This window comes from Eptatretus burgeri, chromosome 12 (assembly GCF_056783735.1).
Source record: "Eptatretus burgeri isolate ZD-2024b chromosome 12, Ebu_testis_v1, whole genome shotgun sequence".
NCBI classification, from domain to species: domain Eukaryota; kingdom Metazoa; phylum Chordata; class Myxini; order Myxiniformes; family Myxinidae; genus Eptatretus; species Eptatretus burgeri.
The window spans coordinates 27,695,786-27,714,542 of record NC_140972.1 but is presented as its reverse complement, the minus strand read 5'-3'; the positions used below and the strand labels follow the sequence as shown (position 1 = coordinate 27,714,542).

The 18,757-nt window shown below is 41.6% G+C and overlaps 1 protein-coding gene and 1 pseudogene across 1 annotated transcript in view; one reads left to right on the top strand and one right to left on the bottom strand.

Annotated features, from left to right (window-relative positions):
* LOC147015307 (uncharacterized) overlaps nucleotides 1–18,757 on the bottom strand; it is a 45,682-nt gene that overhangs the window by 2,705 nt on the left and 24,220 nt on the right. Inside the window, exons 4-7 of the mRNA XM_085849935.1 lie at nucleotides 18,050–18,144; nucleotides 14,973–15,197; nucleotides 14,214–14,308; nucleotides 3,457–3,591 (exon numbers count right to left, since the gene is read on the bottom strand). Coding sequence (XP_085706061.1) covers nucleotides 3,457–3,591; nucleotides 14,214–14,308; nucleotides 14,973–15,197; nucleotides 18,050–18,144 — 550 coding nt within the window. The remainder of the gene's footprint in view (nucleotides 1–3,456; nucleotides 3,592–14,213; nucleotides 14,309–14,972; nucleotides 15,198–18,049; nucleotides 18,145–18,757) is intronic.
* On the top strand, nucleotides 4,526–6,951 carry LOC147015308 (uncharacterized; annotated as a pseudogene).

Genomic DNA, 18,757 nt, shown 5'->3' with positions numbered 1-18,757 from the left:
GTACAAGTATATGTGCATCGACATCAACTCTGTTCAAAACATTTGTTATTTTGGGCTGCAGTGGTGATCGACAGATCTCATTATTCCTTTCAATAATCTATATTATAAAGCAGGAGTGTCTGTCTGTCTGTCTGTCTGTCTGTCTGTCTGTCTGTCTGTCTGTCTGTCTGTCTGTCTGTCCCCCAACTACTCCCTCAGTTTTGGAGCTGGCCCGGCCAAACTTTCTGTGGAACCTCTTGGGGTCCCAGCAGGTGTCCTAAGGTGGGAGGGAGGTTTCATAAAATTTGCAACACAATGATGATTTTGAGTTTACACCCATGTGAAGATGCTGTCTTTCGGCACAAACTGCATTCATGGGTTTGGCATTCACAGTTTTGCCATTTACTGCACGTGCAAACATTCGCTGGTTTGGTAATATCTCGATACAATTGAGATTTTGCGTTTCTTCCTGTACGGCGCTGATCTTTTTCTGCGTGTAAACACATTTATGGCTTCGACAATTTCTCAGTACAATTGAGATTCTCAGTTGCCATCCATCAAATGTTGCAATTTTGTGCTCACATTCATGGATTTGACATTTGAAGTTTCGCCATTTACCGCATATAGAAACATTATTCGCACCATCTCGTGGGGTCAGCTGCGGAAAGTTATTTGTCCAAGTCCTTCACTAACTGGATGTCCATGCCTTCCGTTTGACTGAAGGTGGCATAGGAATGTGGAATTTATTGGTTCATGGTTTGGCATTCGCCATTTTTGCATTTTCTGTGTGCTGTTGGGCTCCCTCCCACTTGTGTGTAGCACAGGTAACTTGCTAGTCACACTACATGTATTGTTGTGCAAGTGATTCCAAGTGGGCTAAAGATGCTTAATACAGCGAAGCAATTTCCTTCAATTGAATGTCTAGCAAAAGTATAAAGTAATTCATTGTGATATGGTTTGGGCATGATGATGCCTTGCTTATGTAATAGTTGGATGCCGTCGACCCATCATATGTCTGTTTCAAATATGATCGACCCGTTTGACTCCATTTATTGACGTTTTACCCGTTGGAATCTGTCCTTTGTGAGTTCTTTTGGTGGCCAGGTACAAGTCTACATGGCAAAGCCAAACAAGCGTAGTGACCGCTACGGTTTGCCTCAGAGCTGTGAGGGGAAGTTCACTCCACCAAGGGAAGGGTCGCTCCACCAACCAAGCCAATTGGCACCCAATAGTAAGTGAGTGAGGTGGGGACCCCAGGTAATAAAAGTGCATGCAACTGGGGGGGGGGTGAAGCAATGAGCAGATGCCCAGGACGACTGAGGAGAAAGCTGCGGAGCCCAACACGGAAAGCGCACATTAGAATTTCTGTCACTGAAGGGAAGCCACGCCTCCACCCAGCCGGCCACACCCCTCCTCCAAGGCGTCGCAGCATGCAGACTGGAGGGTCTTTTCACAGCCGCGGTTCTCGGACGCGGAACTTCTCCTCTCCACCAGCTCTGCCGGGTATGGCACAAACTCTTCCGTCCTGTCATACCCCTCTTGTGGTGTGTCTGATGGACCCAGTTAAGGACAGAACAAGCCGGTAGGCGACATGGGTGGTCGCTATATAATTGCATACTAGTCATACAGTTTTTGACGGATCGGGCTGAAAATTTTTGGCAAAAAGGTTGATTATCGTGCGCATAAAAGCACAGAAGCCAATTTTTGATTTTCGAAAAAAATATAAATAAAAATATTTTTCGGACTTTTTCAAAAATTTCAAAGTCCCGTTGTTAGGCAACGGTGGCGTCCATAGCAACGGTGCTCAAAAGCATACAACTAGATCTTGGTATGAACCTACCAGTCAAGTTTCATCAAAATCGGTTGACTCCTCTGGCCTCCAGAGCTATCCATTACATACATACATACATACATACATACATACAGACAGACAGATGGAAAACCTGAGAATAACGGTCGTCTTGCGACCACCCAATAATTAAAGATCCAGTTTGCCCGTTGGTACCGTGAGCACGTATTTGTTAGTGGGTTAAGGAGATTGGTGCATCATTAATTACCCCCACCACCGAAGGTGGATGGAGGTTATCTTTTCACTCCTGTCTGTGAGCAAAATATCTCAAAAAGTTACGGACGGATTCAGACGGAACTTGGTGGACAAGTTGGGTGTTTGACAAGGACGAATAGATTAGATTTTGGCGAAGATCCGTATCTAGAAATGAGGATTTTTTTGTGATCCTTCACCATTGAGAGATCGGACCAAAAATTGTGCTGTGTTACATAATATATCGAAACGTGGATGGGTTATGACAAAACTTGGTGACAATAACAAGCAAATTAGAATTTAGTTGAGGTCTGAATGCAGATCAGTGGGATACAAAATATAAACTGTTCAGCCTGACGTCGGTATGCGCTCTCCCGAGTGCCATTATAGTTTCTTCTATATTGCTTCCTTTTGTTTCCTTCCCTCATGCCATTTCTTATTTAATAAATATACCTGGTCTCGGGGGTAAATTCTGGCTTTGGTGGCTGCTTCATTTGGTGGTTCTAAAGACCCTTTAAGGGGACAATTGGCTGAGGTCTCCACACCACATAGAAAATGTGTATTGGGCTTGGTGAAACAACAAAATTTAACACAAAGGTTTATATTTCACTGTTCACAGCTAGCTCTCCTTTTGTTCAGCATGACAAGTGAAGTAAAGGTTGAGAAAACAGATGGCAGCATTGTGGTTGGAGCATCTACTCTAACTGGTAGGTTAGTGATTCCAATGCTAACCATGGCCAAGTCACACCAAAGACTAAATATGGTGCGTGTTGCTTCCTCACTTGATGCCCATCATATCGAGGATAGGGCACAGATAAATTGTATGGTTCAGCATCCCATTAGGGGGGTGGAGGGGAGATGCAGGGGAGAAATCTCAATTTCCCCCAACTGATCAGTTTGGTTTGTCAAAGTCTACTGCTGTGTAATGTGTCTGTCTACATGTGTGCACCAGATTTTGTGATGAGCATTATGAAGACATATGATAATAGCAGACAAATCACACCTCCTCCATGAGCCATAGACCCTTTAAAAATAAAAACTCTGAACACGGTTGGATTGTGGGATCAAGAAAAGCCATGCTGAGACCGATTTGTGTCGAGAATGATTGATGCCAGAACCCAATTCATTGTGGTGAGGCCTGGGAACGAGCAATGAAAGAACCGATAGGTTACGGTGCTGGGCTGAGGATGAACACCTCATTGCACCACTTATCCTTAGCTTATATCTACATTTACACAAATGATAAGGCTCCTCCATGAGCTCAAAAGCGTCAATAAGAACTACAATTACCACCACCCCTGACTTGATCGTTTTACTCTTCATATCTGAGCTTAACATTAACCAATTTTGAGATCAAAAAGGAAATTTTCGGTGAAAAACACATTCAAAGGTTCAAAAATCTCTTGCATATAAAAAACAAACAAACGAGAAACTACCTGAAAGTGAGTTTCGTTCGGAACACAGCTTGACCCTGCAGCCCGGTGCCTTGTCGGATGAACAAGTGGTTGTGATCACCTTGCAGAGGGGCCTTATGCACGTCAAACACCTCATTGCCCAGATGAAGAGACATACTGCTCACCACACCATGTACAAGGAAAAGATTTGCAGAGTTACATTGGCACAAACACCCCAAAGCACACAGTTGTGTGTGGGTTAAGGTGTAACATCAAAAGGAAGCAAAGTCACTCAAAAATGGAGAAAGACCAAATTTGATAAGTTTTACATGCAACAGTGACGATAAGGTTTGTTACAAGGCAAGTTAAATTAACCAAAATACAGATCAAAGGTAAATTCAAATTTCAAATAAAATAAAACACAGTAAACCCTTAAATATCACGGGTTTTGGCCAATCATGGGCAACCTCTTATGTACTGATTTAGTTATTGCGAGGCTCAATTTTGACCAATCACGGGTTTTGACCTGATTTGTGATGGTCATCTCCCACCACAAACCTTTTCTTGTTTCTCATGCATCGTTAATAATGGCATTGAAGTGTAAAGCAATGGGGAAAAGCGATTATTGTTAACACTTTCGACTTTACACATATAATACGACCTTACACATATAGCCGTAAATCAGCGGTCTTGCTGCGGTGCAGGTGGTAACTGAGACATGCAGCGCTTATAGTGTATGTTGTTATGTAGCAATTCATACAATGGTCAACTTTCAGAAAGAATCTGGAAACTTGTTTTTTCACTTCCTAAGATCACATAGGACTACAAATCAGCTGTTTCCAATTTTTCCAAACATTGCTAATGAAAAAAATCCAAGATGGCGGCCAGCGAGTGACGAAAATCGAGAAAAATTTTGATGACAAATTTCGTTTCGTATTTTCAGACACAGTGTATGCAGTAGATCTATAAGACATCATAATCATAATCCCGAACACTCATCAATATGACCACTCTGATATCTTTGCCTGATCCTGCATATTTAGACAATATAGTGTAGTCTTTTACATAAAAATTATCAATTATGTGTTTTTTCTCTATTTGCAGATAAGTCATGGCACAGAGCGAAGAACCCCTGGAGAAAAGGGCGCGCACAGAAATAAACTATAAACTATGCATAAAGTGTCAGAGCTCCAAACAAGAGCAATTGAAAGAACCACCACAATCTGAGGAACATTCAACGTATGACAAATTCTTGACCGGTTCGTTTGAGAGCGAGTTTTGGGAACAGTGCGTTCATTACACTCAGTGAAAAAAAATCGGGGACTTGACAGCAGGTGATCTAAGTGACAAGCATGTTGTGTGGCACAGAACATGCTACGCGGCAAGCACCAATAAAGAACATATAAAATGTGATAAAAAGCGATATAAACGAGCCTGTGGAACATCCGATGTTAGTCTTCTTCAACGAACCATAGGGAGACCAGCTACCTCATTGCAACATGGAGAACCTGAAGAACTGTCAGTATCAGGAAGGCACACGCGTTCAAAATCCATGAACTACAATAAAAGTAAGTGCTTTTTCTGCCAAGGCAAAGTTAAAGATGTTTTGCACGAATGCCGGTCAGGAAATATTGGAACTCTGAGACATGATATAGTGCAACACTCCAACAACCCAGAGTGGAAAGTGAACTATGCTCATGTCATATCTGACAATGATGCACTGTCACAGGACATTGTGCATCACAAGCAGTGTATAACTGAACAGTGGCAACTTCTGAAGCGTGAGCTTGAGTGTGCTGGAGACAGTCTACCCTCCTCAAATACCCCTACCGGTGGCAATACTAATGATAGTGAAACAACTGTTCACTATCTTCTTCTTCTTTCGGCTGGTCCCGTTAGGGGTCGCCACAGCGGATCATCCGTATGATCCGCATAGTGATTTGGCACATGTTTTACGCTGGATGCCCTTCCTGACGCAACCCTGGTCGCCTCTTACGGCACAGGGATATGGTACACCTATTTTCACCGTGATATACACCGGCCCAGTACACTGGTACTCATTTCGCCGACCTCGGAAGGATGACGGCTGAGTCAACCCCCTGGTGTATTAATTCAGTGGCCCAACGGGAATTGAACTCAGGACCTTTTGGATCCCAAGCCGCTGCCCTAACCACTACGCCAACACCAGGCTTTCACTATATAGCAGTTCACTATATAAACAACTGTTTACTATATAGCATATATATAAACAACTGTTCACTATATAGCAGCCAAAATCGAGTTCTTTGCTGAAATACAGGAGCCTATCGAACAAGGTAAAATCATACCCATCGATGAAGCAGAAAAGGACTATGTATCGAAGATTGAAACAACACGATATTGAATATTGGTCAAGATTTTCAAATGCCCAAACAGCACGGAGATGGTTGCGACAGAAAATCGAGAAGAATGTCAAACTCGTTCAGTTAACATGATTGCCAAATAAGCTTATGCTGATACATTCCAAAGCTAAACAAAACGCAGCAGTCGGAGAAGCAGTACACAGACCTGACCCACATGATAACATGAAGAAGATCTTCGAAGCTTCCATGGTGCTACGTAAATCGATTGAGCAGGTCAAAAAGGACCCATGGGTTTTCAATGGAACGCTGGAAAACTCAGCAAAAGATGTAGTTCCACATGAACTACATAGCATGATTCTATGGATCTTGAAGGGCATGTACACAGTAAAAACTGAAACCCGAACACATGATTTGAATCAGTCAGCAACGGTCATCTCTCAGCAAATACCACAAGCACATAAATCAAATCGTCAAATATTGTATGAATATACCACCATCAAAAAAACAGCACCGGAGGCTGTGGTGGAACTTGTGAAATGTTCCTGTGTCGCCAGTAAGTGCAGTGGACGGTGCTCTTGTAAGGCACATAATCTAGCCTGTGCAGAGCTCTGCAAGTGTGAAGGAGCTGAGGACACATGCAACAATGTCGCAATTGATGAGAATTCAAGCAATGACGAGGAAAATGAGGACTTGGATGACTAAATAATTATATATGCCTAAGCATCTTTGTGTTTTGTATTTGCACATCCATTCAAATTGTATGTTCTCAGTACTCCAGAACGTCCTTTTTGTGCATATTTGGCCGTCATCTTTTGGGGGGTTCGTAAATAATGCCGAACTGGGTTAAATTTAGCTGAACAGATATTTTTTATTATCTCTGAATGTGCTATAATGGGTAAAATATGGCGATTTCTCAAATTTTGGATTTTGGTGACTGCTTATGAATAAAAAAGTTGGAAACATTGGAAGTGAAAAATTACAAGTTTCCAGATTCTATATGAAAAGTTGACCAAATTACACAATGACATACACTATTACCTCACTGTACCTTCCTCCGGGTTTACACCATGTTCGGTGTAATCGTAATCAATTTATGTTTTTGGTTATTTTTGCATTTTATGATTTTTAACCATGGCTCCCAGAAGAGAAACTGTTGCCGGTGGTGAACCAAGTGCAAAAAAGTCAAGGAAAGTAATGTCTTCGGACAAAGAAAGTGGAGGTTTTGGATGAGTTTGGTCAAGATAAAAGTGCATTATTTATTTGTTGATGCTTGGAGCTGAAGAACGATTTGTATAAGAAACATTGCCAGATTACCAAGGGAAACGATTGAAGAGATTACAGTAATAGAGAAAGAATTGTGGGGGGCTTTGGGGCTGGCAGGATGGTCTAAACTCGAGAGGTACGCACACTCGCCTTAAAGCCATCTAGCCTGGGTTTGAATCCTAACCCAGCTATAAACTGTCATCCCAGTGTTTCATCAACACGGTGATTCATCAATGTGTGTGTTTGTTCCTAGGATGGACGTTAAACTGGGCGTCCCATCTTCTGGCATTAGTTGGTGGACGTTTAAGATCCCACGGTGTCCTTTGTGAAAAATATGCGAGCTATCGCTGGCACCATGAACAAATTCCAAACTCCTGCCTGAACGACTGCTGGGTGGGCAACAGCAAACCAGCGAGTTTAACTCTTGCTCAGGAAGCTGCGTCGGCAGCACTGACGCTTTGTGAAGACGATGGTACATCAGAGAGAGATAGAGGTGGGGGCTTCAGACAAATTACAGGAGGGAAGGGCAGTGTTCAATCTGCTCTTGAATGTTTAATCTGCTTCAATACAGCAGAAGGTTCATCGCAAGTCAACTTATATTCATTTTACATGTTTATTACCCCCGCCACCGAAGGTGAAGGAGGTTATGTTTCACCCCTCACTGTCTTGTTGTTCGTTACTTGCAAAATCGAAGACTTTTCAAGTATATTGGTCAGTCGATTTTGTTATTCCGTTTGTTAATTGCCGGAATCCTTCGGATTTCGGCAATTATGTTGGTCGGCTGTGTGTGTCATTCTGTGTGTGTGTCTGTTTGTTTGTTTGTTTGTGTTTTTGTTTGTTTACCCTGTAGCAGCCACACCGTTTCAGCGATCATGACCAAACTGGGTACAGACGTCGGCCATGGTCCAACTTAGACACTTGTCGTTTTTGGGGAATCTTGGTCAAAGGTCAAGGTCACCGAAAAACTGAAATTCTTATTTTCGCAATAACGACCGCTAAAATGGTCGTATCGACTTCACACCAAATCCAAAATGTGCATCTTCCAATACTGCATCCAACCATATGTCTCATTGGGGTGTCACACCAACACCCTTCTTAGCGGTCGGGGGTCGAATGTCAGGGGGATTGGGTCAAAACTTTCAAATTGCAATAAAAACGCCATTTCAAGTCCGATTGACTTCCAAGTTATGATCATGACCAAATTAAGTGCTATAACTCATTAAACAGTAGCAATATCGACTTACAAGAACTAAAATTGATTTCCAGGTTTTTGTTTTTTCAGAGATCATGGAGATATAAATATAAAAAATGACTGTTTTTACAGCCATTTTTCCCTGCTGTGCAGGGGTTGGCTTTTTCTTGAGGCAATCTTTTATGGCCGGGTGCCCTTCCTGACGCCAACCCTGGTCGCCTCTTACGACACACAGGGATATGGTACACCTATTCTAACCGGGGCATATATTGGGACCAGTACACTGGTACTCATTTTGCCGACCTCGGAAGGATGACAGGCTGAGTCAACCCCCTGGTGTTAATTCAGCAGTCAACGGGACTTGAACTCAGGACGCTAGGATCCCAAGCCGCCACCCGAACCGCTAAGCCAACACCAGGCTATTATGGAGATATGACAAAGTTATTCCGGCAATTCCTTGCTCAACGAGCAATTTCATTTGTTTGTTTGCCTGTCTGTCAATCGCCGAGAAGTCACAATTATAAACCGATCATCACGAAACTTTACCAAGTTGTAGAGGTAGTCTCAACTGAGAAGCCCATTGATTTTGAGGTCAAAGGTCATCTTGAGGTTAAGTTTCTGAAATCGACATTTTTCATCCGATTGACTTGAAATTTGGACAAGATTTGCATATTGCATCACTGGATTGGGACATCACCAACTATTTTTGAGGTCAAACGGTCAAAGGTCAAACTTCAAGAATCATCAATTTCAATCTGAAAAATAATCAATTTTCATCCAATTGACCTGAGCTTTGATTCAGATTGTCAATTTTAATCTTAATGAAATGGAAATTTCATGTATCCATGATAACCTTTGGAGAGGGGGTGGATTTTGCAAGTATCATGCTCTGCACAATGTCTTTTTCTTGTTAATTTCCAGAATCCTTCGGATTTCGGCAATTATGTTGGTCGGTTGTGTGTGTCATTCTGTGTGTCTGTCTGTCTGTCTGTTTGTTTGTGTGTTTGTTTACCCTGTAGCAGCCACACCGTTTCAGCGATCATGACCAAACTGGGTACAGATGTCGGCCATGGTCCAACTTACACTTGTCTTTTTTGATGAATCTCGGTCAAAGGTCAAGGTCAAGGTCACCGAAAAACCGAAATTCTTCTTTTCGCAATAACGTCCGCGAAAATGGTCGGATCGACTTCAAACCAAATCCAAAATGTGCATCTTCTAATTCTGCATCCAACCATATGTCTCATTGTGGTGTCACACCAACACCCTTCTTAGTGGTCGGGGGTCGAATGTCAGGGGGGTTGGGTCACAAATTTCAAATTGCGATAAAAACACCATTTCAAGTCCGATTGACTTCCAAGTTATGATCATGACCAAACTAAGTGCTATAACTCATAAAACAGTAGCACCATCAACTTATAAGAACCAAATTGATTTCCAGGTTTTTGTTTTTTCAGAGATCATGGAGATACGACAACGTTATTCCGGCAATTCCTTGCTCAACGAGCAAGTTCATTTGTTACTTACGAAATCTTTAGATTTCCTAAGTATATTGATGACTTCCGTCATCTGTTTGTGTGTTTGTTTGTTTGTAGGCACGATAACTCGAGAACGGAAGAAGCGAAACGTCAAATTAAACCACGTGATTCAGGAGGGTGATGGCTAGCGCTGATGAGATTTTGGTCAAAATCGGTCAAAGGTCAAGGTCACAGTGACGTCAAACATTCGATTTTTGATGGTTTAGTAGAGAATCATCATAGAAACTTCTGATTTGCGTCACTACCTTCTCGAGAGACAGCTTTTATTTTGACTTTAGACAAGGTCAGACGTCAAGTTGACGATTTCATAAGTACCAGTCTATGACTGCTTGTTACTTTCAAAATCTAAAGATTTCGTAAGTATATTGATCAGTTCCGGTCTGTGTGTGTGTGTGTGTGTGTGTGTGTGTGTGTGTGTGTGTGTGTGTGTGTGTGTGTGTGTGTGTGTGTGTGTGTGTGTGTGTGTGTGTGTGTGTGTGTGTGTGTGTGTGTGTGTGTGTGTGTGTGTGTGTGTGTGTGTATAGGCACGATAACTCGAGAACAGAGGAAGCTAACAATGTCAAATTACACCACTTGATTCAGGAGGATGATTGCTAGCGCTGATTAGATTTTGGTCAAAATCGGTCAAAGGTCAAGGTCACAGTGAGGTCAAACATTCGATTTTTGATGGTTTGGTACAGAATCATCGTAGAAACTTCTGGTTTGCGTTGCTACCTTCTCTCGAGACAGCTTTTATTAGACAAGGTCAGAGGTCAAGTTGACGATTTCGTAAGTACCAGTCTAAGACTGCTTGTTACTTACGAAATCTAAAGATTTCATAAGTATACTGATGACTTCCGTCCTCTGTTTGTGTGTTTATTTGTTTGTGTGTTTGTTTGTCGGCACGATAATTCGAGAACAGAAGAAGCTACCAATGTCAAATTACACCCCGTGATTCAGGAGGGTGATGGCTCGCGCTGATTAGATTTTGGTCAAAATCGGTCAAAGGTCAAGGTCACAGTGATTTCAAACATAATTCCGTAAATTAATGTGGAGAAATGGAGTATTTTTGCTTCGGTCGATGTTACGAGTTCGTTTTAACTTCGATTTTAATTTTGTTGTCGGTTTTTTGTAAAACGCGGTTGTCGAAATTCTGGTAAATATCGGATGTTTTGGAGACGTTTTAAGATTGTATAAAAAATATTTCACTCGCCGCGTCACGGCTCGTCACGTGGTGCAGCGCACTCGAGCATAGGCATCGTTGAGTCATGTAAAGGTATTCCGTGTGCGCGCTGACGGTGTTTTCGATAAAGATGGTGTTTAAAAGTCATTTTTTATCCCAATAAAGGTTATTGTCGCATGCCTGACTCGCTAAGCCGTCGGATTATGTAAAGATTGTTGGTGGATGGCCGAATATTACGGTTTTGTGACTTTGATAAAAATAATTGCGTGGAGAAATGGAGATTTTTGCTTCGATCGACGTTACGATTTTTGATGGTTTGGTACAGAATCATCGTAGAAACTTCTGGTTTACGTCGCTACCTTCTCCAGAGACAGCTTTTATTAGACAAGGTCAGAGGTCAAGTTGACGATTTCGTAAGTACCAGTCTATGACTGCTTGTTTGTTTGTTTGTCTGTTTGTTTGCAGGATATCTCAAAAAGTTGTGGACGGGTTCGGATAAAATTTGGTGGGCAGGTTGGATGTGTGACAAGGACGAACTGATTAGATTTGGGTGAAGGTCCGGATAGGCTACTAGAATTTTGAAGTGTTTCTTCACCATTGAGAGATAGGGCCAAAACGATATCTGGCATGATATAACAAAAAATGTATTGGGCCCGATATGTTCTTGTGGAACAGGCATGGCATGGAGGAGGTATGTGCTCTGCTGAGTACCCTTCTAGTTTCAATTGTGATGCATTTACTCTAGGCTGCCCCTGACCTTCCACTATATTTTCTCGAAGACCAACAACTGAATCCCCTTATTACTCGTCACCCCCGGCCATAAAATCCCATAGGAAACTGTTTTTAACAATCACGGTTTTGCACATCACGGCATTTTCCAGGAACATAACCCACACGATATTTAAGTGTTCACTATGCAGTATTTCTGATTAAAAAAAAATTGCCTTTAAATTTTTTTTTAAAGCACCACAAGACAAGTGCAGCTTTGAAAGAATATTTCACAGCAATTCCTGTGGAGGCAAGCATGTTTTACTTTTGCTGGACTGCCATGGCTATGAAAAGCATCTGATAATTTAGTGTCAACTATGGACTCAACAGCAATGCCAACAAATGGTGACCTCCACAGAAATCACTGCAAAATGCCCAAAGATGCATATATGGTCGGTCGAATGGTTTGTTTTTACCTGCGATTTGTCACAGGTTTACAAGAGCTCCGCGTGGTTGTTGTTGCTGTTGTCGTTGGGGTGTAAGTGCAACCATCACAGAGCGTTACGGGAGGGTTGTAGGAAGGGGTTTCCAGTGGCGTTACGTAACGCTATTAACCAGTAACCTTTTTGTTTACCTATATAATAGGGTCACAGTTTTTGTATTCACATCTTGCATAATAAAAACAACGTAAAATAAATTGCGGAAAATTGTACCATGTAGTTCATTATACACCGTTTGAAATGCAATTCTTCAATGTTACATTTTCAGAAAGAGTAGAGGAAAGCGATTTTACTCCTACATTTTGAACAGTACTGTACTGTTTATCAATTGTTCGCATTTGGAAGTCAATTTAAGAGTGGTAAGGAAAAAAAAATACAGTGGACCTCACATGGAGAAATCGCAGGGCTGAAAGTGAAGTTTTCAATAATTTAGAAGAGTCGTCAATCATTAATACGAGTTAAAACGGATGTGTTCAGCATTGTTTTTATCCCAAAAATATTTTTTGAGGATGTTTACACATATTTTGGGCTAATTTTAGACACTATAAGCACCTGCTCACCCCATAATAAGAGCATAATAAACCCAAAGTAAAGAAAGTAAATCCCGGGATACCCACGGGGAGTAGAAGGAGGTGGTCAGGGGGAAATTATTGCATTAAAGGTCGTGACCACAGTGCAGTCATTCTTCTTGTTCATACAAGGATGCAAAGTGAAAATGAAATGAATATGTCGTTGCTAATTCATGCAAAGAACTAACAGTCTGCGTGGCCATCCAAGACAATAAAAAGAAGAACCAAAAAAAACCAGCTGATTTTACAGCCATTTTTCCGTGCTGAGCAGGGATTAGCTTTTCTTGATGCAATGTTTTATGGCCGGATGACCTTCCTGATGCCAACCCTGGTCGCCTCTTACGACACACAGGGAGATGGTACACCTATTCTAACCGGGGCATACACCGGGACCAGTACACTGGTACTCATTTCGCTGACCTCGGAAGGATGACAGGCTGAGTCAACCCCCTGGTGTTAATTCAGCAGCCAACAGGGCTTGAACTCAGGACCTTAGGATCCCAAGCCAGCCACCCTAACCAATAGGCCAACACCAGGCTACAATAAAAAGAAGAAATTGGTTGATTTATCTGCAGTGAAAGATGAAAAGGTTATGACGTTTCAGGCTTTACACCTTGTCAAAGCAAAAGAGGACCTTGCAGCAATTTTGCCTCGATGTTGGGTAAAGCCTGAAATGGCGTTGCCTTTTCATCTTTCATTGTGGATATAGCAACCATTTTCTTCTTCTTTTTATTACCTCCACCACCGAATGTGGACAAAGGTCGTGTTTTCACCCCTGCTTGTCTGTGTATTTGTCTGTGAGCAGGACATATCAAAAGTTATGTACGGATTCGACCAAAATTTGGTGGACAAGTTAGGTGTGTGACAAAGACGAATTGATTAGATTTTGGTGAACCCAGATCTGATAATTAAAAAAATTTTTTTAAGTGATTCTTCAGCATTGAGAGATGAAGCCAAAAACTTTGACATGCATGACATTGCAAAGTATTGTGGATGGATACAGACAAAACTTGGTGAATGAGTTAGGTAGTTGACCAAAAGAAGCTGATTAGATTTTGATTCAGGTCCGGATGCAGATCGGGCCTATCAGTGGGATACAAAATATAAACTGTTCAGCCTGGTGGAGGTATGCGCTCTACTGAGTGCTATTCTCGTTGAAAAAGAAATCATTAGATGGTTATTTAAAGTTTTTGGTTTGACTTTAGTTTCCCATTCAGAGTGAACAAGCAGCATTCAAAGTTTAATTTTTTTTGTAGACACAGCCATGCTGACAAATCGTCAGTTTCTTGGGGCATTTCAAAAATGTTAGTCACGCCAGAAAAAATGTCTGGGCACAAAAATTATGGGATATTTGTGGTCAAGTAATGAGGGATTCCAAAGACATAAACAAAGCAAATGCCAAAACACAGACGTGAAAATAAATGCACACGCGTTGCGCCTTGCAACCTGACCCAACAGCATTGTAGTGGCAGCTTAACACGAACCCCCCCCCCCCTAACAAAAAAATACGAAATGGTAGTAATCATACCTGCCATCTGACCAGCGAACCATCCTGGCATTGCTTTCTTTCACTTCATTTCCATCCTCATCTCGCTGCACTCGCCAGCGAATTGTGTTCTCCACCTGTCACCACCAGTTAAACATTGAACACCTTTTATCAAATATTGAATGCTGAGGGCAAATGAGACACTGCAAACATCCTGAAATTATGTTAATTTGAAAAATAAATAGTATTCAACAATTATTTTGCGTTAAAAGGGTCTAAAGCTCATACAAGAGCTGCACAAAAACGTGCAGACAAATACAAAGGAAACCACCAGAGTTGATTTCTAAAAAACACAGCCACCAAGCTTGGGGGAAGTTGCATGCAGGACAAAACATTGGTTCAAAACAATGGTCCACTTCAACATTAATTGCAAGGACATTGGTAGATAATGGACGAGCATATGGGATTTGAACCTTAATTCCCCACTTCATGAGCTGGGAGTTCTGATCGGAATGCGAAGAGCTCGGTTTGTCTTTCATCTTACATACTGTATGTCATCATATGGCCAATTATATATTGTATTGTTGGGTTCGTACATACAAGGTGTTTGAGTGCAAAGCAAGCGGATGAAAGGCGGTGGGGTTGTAGATGACTGAACATGAGAGCGGAAAAAGGAGAAAACAAAAACAAAAGAAGAGGAAAGCAAATTACTTGCTGCCCAAGCTGCCACTGAGCAACACTTTCCATACACTGTACTTCAAACATGAAGCTATCCAACAGGTAAAATAGAGGACATCTTGCCTTCAGCTTCAAACGTGTACGACCTTCCTCATCCATCATTTCATCATCTTCAAACTCGTCCTCATAGTACTGTGCGTCAAAGGGCCTGGTCTCTACACTCAAGAAGTTGGGTAGTTTCACAAAATAGAGTTCGTTGCCAAGGTCTGTGTTCACCTTGGGGATCTCAACCTCAATGCGGGTCTCAGGAACGGACTGATCAACAACGTTCCCACCTTCCTCTGCATCCTGCACCAGCACAGCATAAGCACATGCATGGACTTAAATAATAATTGTAGTTACAAGATATTGTATACATATATATATATATATATATATATATATATATATATATATATATATATAGGTATATATACATACACACACAAACATAAGCTCTTGAGACAATAGGAATCATTTGAATTTTGTATACTCAGGACTCGGCCGAGTTAGCAACCTACCTAGAGGCTGAGCAAGTCAAGTCGGCTCTGGTCTGTTAGTCTGTGGGGGATGCAATAAGTATAGAATACCGCAATAACGTCGGATTTCCTCCCTTTCAGTTTCGTGATAAAAAACACTTTAAAAAGGTAATCATACATTTTTGTGGTTTATATATTTGTTTTTACTTCTGGTCGGGGTGCCCCACGAAACAGCATGATAAGCTATTTATGCACATTAACACAGCATTTGTACAAGAAGGAAAACCCCTTGTGTAGGGGGGATATTATTAGTATTCATATTGTTTTGTAATAGCATAACTAACTAGAAGGTCATTCGGTAGAGAGCATACCTCCGCCAAGCTAATTGGTTTAAGTTTTGTATCTCACCGAGAGGCCGGATCTGGATTCGGACCTGAACTAAAATTTAATCGGCTTGATCTCGTCACCTAACCAACTCATCCACCAAGTTTCATCTGAATTCGTCCATAAGTTTTTACATCCTGTTGTATGTCGTTTCAACCTGATCACTCAATGGTGGAGAAGCACATAAAAAACTAGAAGGGCACTCGGTAGAGCGCATACCTTCGCCACATAATGTCTGATCTACGAGAACATATTGGGCCCAATACATTTTTGAAATATCTTGCTGCACAGTACTGTATCGTTTTTGGCCCAATCTCTCAATGGTGAAGAATCACTTCGACAATTAAATAATTCTTGTATCCAGATCGGGATTCGGATCTTCACCAAAATTGAATCAATTCATCTTTGACACACACCCAACCTGTCCAACAAGTTTCGTCCGAATCTGTCCACAACTTTTTGAGATATCATGTTATATATTAGTTTAGCCCCATCTCTCAATGGTGAAGAATCACTTTAAAAAACTTCTAGTAATCGGATCTGCATCCGGATCTTCACCAAAATCTATTCAGTTCGTTCGTCCTTGTCACACACTCAACCTGCCCACCAAATTTCATCCGGATCTGTCCACAACTTTTTGCGATATCCTGAACACAAACAAACAGACAGAAAGGGGTGAAAACAACCTCCTTCACCTTCGGTGGCGGAGGTAATTGTATTATCCGGATTCGGATCTTCAGCAAAATTGATTCAATTCTTCCTCGGCACACACTCAACGTGTCCACTACGTTTTGTCCGAACCAGTCCACAACTTTTTGAGATATCGTGCTTTATATCGTTTTTGGCCCTATCTCTCAATGGCGAAGAATCACTTTAAAAATTCTAGGACTCGGATCCGGATCCCGATCAACACCAAAACCCAACCTGTCTACAAAATTTCATCCAAATCCATCCCCTTTTGAGATGTGCTGTTCACAGAGACAGACAGACATGGGAGAAAACATAACCTCCATCCACCTTCAGTGGCGGATGTATGAAATAATGAGGGAAGAAGGGAATAAGAGGGAAAACACACACCCACAACATCTTGATCACTTATCACGTAACCTCACATCTTTCGTGTGACAGATATTCAGGCAGGCAGGGGTCACAAGACACAAAATAAACCTTGTCCCACACAATATTTGTGTGGGATTGCTGTTGTAATATGAGGGGGGAGAGCTATGGCAGCAGAGCTTGGGCGGGAAGGGATTGTGTGGTGGACTGCATCCCACTTCGTGGTGTTCCAGGGCTGCGTGTATTCAGCACTGCTAAACCTCATCTCGCTCTCCTCGTGCTGAGCTGCTTGTTCCAACTTCATCAACGTTTTCCACTCAACTCTCCGAGCTGCCACGCTCCAACCAACCCTCGGACTCACTCAATGTGCCGAGCTCCTCTCTTCTAACCCCCAAACTCAACCGAACTGCTCTGAGTTGTCCTAACCCATCGGCTATTCTTAGTTCTTCTGGTTTTGGCGGTTTTACCTTCGGTCACGATCGCGAGTAGTATCTTTGCCATCCTCAAGGGGGTAGGGAGGTGAGGGGGGGGGGATTCACGAGGCTTGCAGAGATGGTTGTTGGCAGTTCACTTTACAAGGAAAAAAAAACAAACAGATTCGGAAGGGAGAGATTTAAAGACAATAAGGGAGGATGGTGGGAAAACTTGGAGACATGTATAGAACATGTAGAGAAATACACACCGACACATTTACACAAAAACAGTCTGATGGAGGGGGGGGAATGCATCCCTGTCATGCATGTGGATATACAGTATGTACAGACTCCTTCATGAGCCTTCAAAGATCATAAAAAAATAATTAATCTTAGTTGAAGTGGGAAAATCTAGTTGCAAAGTCTCCTGAAGTGAAACACGTGACAAAGTGGTGCCTTCATTACCAATACGGAGAGAAACAGATTTGGATGAAAACTTTTCTGATGATTAAAATGTAATTGGACAAATGTGTTCAACTTGGATAAGTAATACTGCACAATGCTTAAAGAGTGCCATTTCTCTATATTATTACAGATAATGACCCCAAAAGGTCACTTTCCAGAAGCAAAATCTTTAAAGGATAATGTTTTATAATTGGGTTCCAATGTATATTATGATGCACCGAAGCAAGTTTAAAAGCATTATATTTGCACAACAAACAGCATATTAAAGACCTAAAATGAGGACAGGGTACAACGAATAATAATAAAAATAAACAAATAAAGGAAATAATAATAATAAAAAACAAAACAAAACAAATAACTCCACCAGTGGCTGCCCAGGGGTTGCTGGCTTGGCTTCCCCTTCACTCTCTGATGAGATATCCGCAGCATCTCCAAAAAGAGCATCGACCGTTGGCATTTCTAAATGAGAATAAGGGAGAAACCTAATAAAGCATCTTTTTTCGTAAAAAAAAAAAACCCAAAAAACTCCATGGTCAAGGCTCGTGGAAGATCAAGGACACAGAACAGAGCAGGACACAACATACCAAACAGCAGGAGAAAGGGGAAACACCAACAGCAGGGTGGAGGGAGAAAGTCGACGGAGACAGAAAAACAAGCGATGCAGGTAACGATGAGGTATGACGTTCCACACAAAATATATGTTTTCGATAAATATAACCTTTCCAGAGAGCATTACACTTTATTTTCACAACAGTATGCTTATGCACAATAAAATGGTGTGGCAATTAACGACTGTTGGGATGACAAATTAGTGCAAATGATTGACAGGTGACCGGATGCTGGTGCAGTTAATTTTCATTGGAAAAAAAGAAAAAGGGAAACATTTCCATAGCATTTGCCTGTAATACACTTCCGCTATTACTCTCGAATAAATGTAGAACTTCAGTGGTTTGAGGCCAATGGAACAGCACACACTGTTGATGCATCATATACAGGATAGACATTAGGAGAAAGTAATGTACGTTTACAAAATCACTCGGATATCAAAACCACAATGGATAAACCAACACAG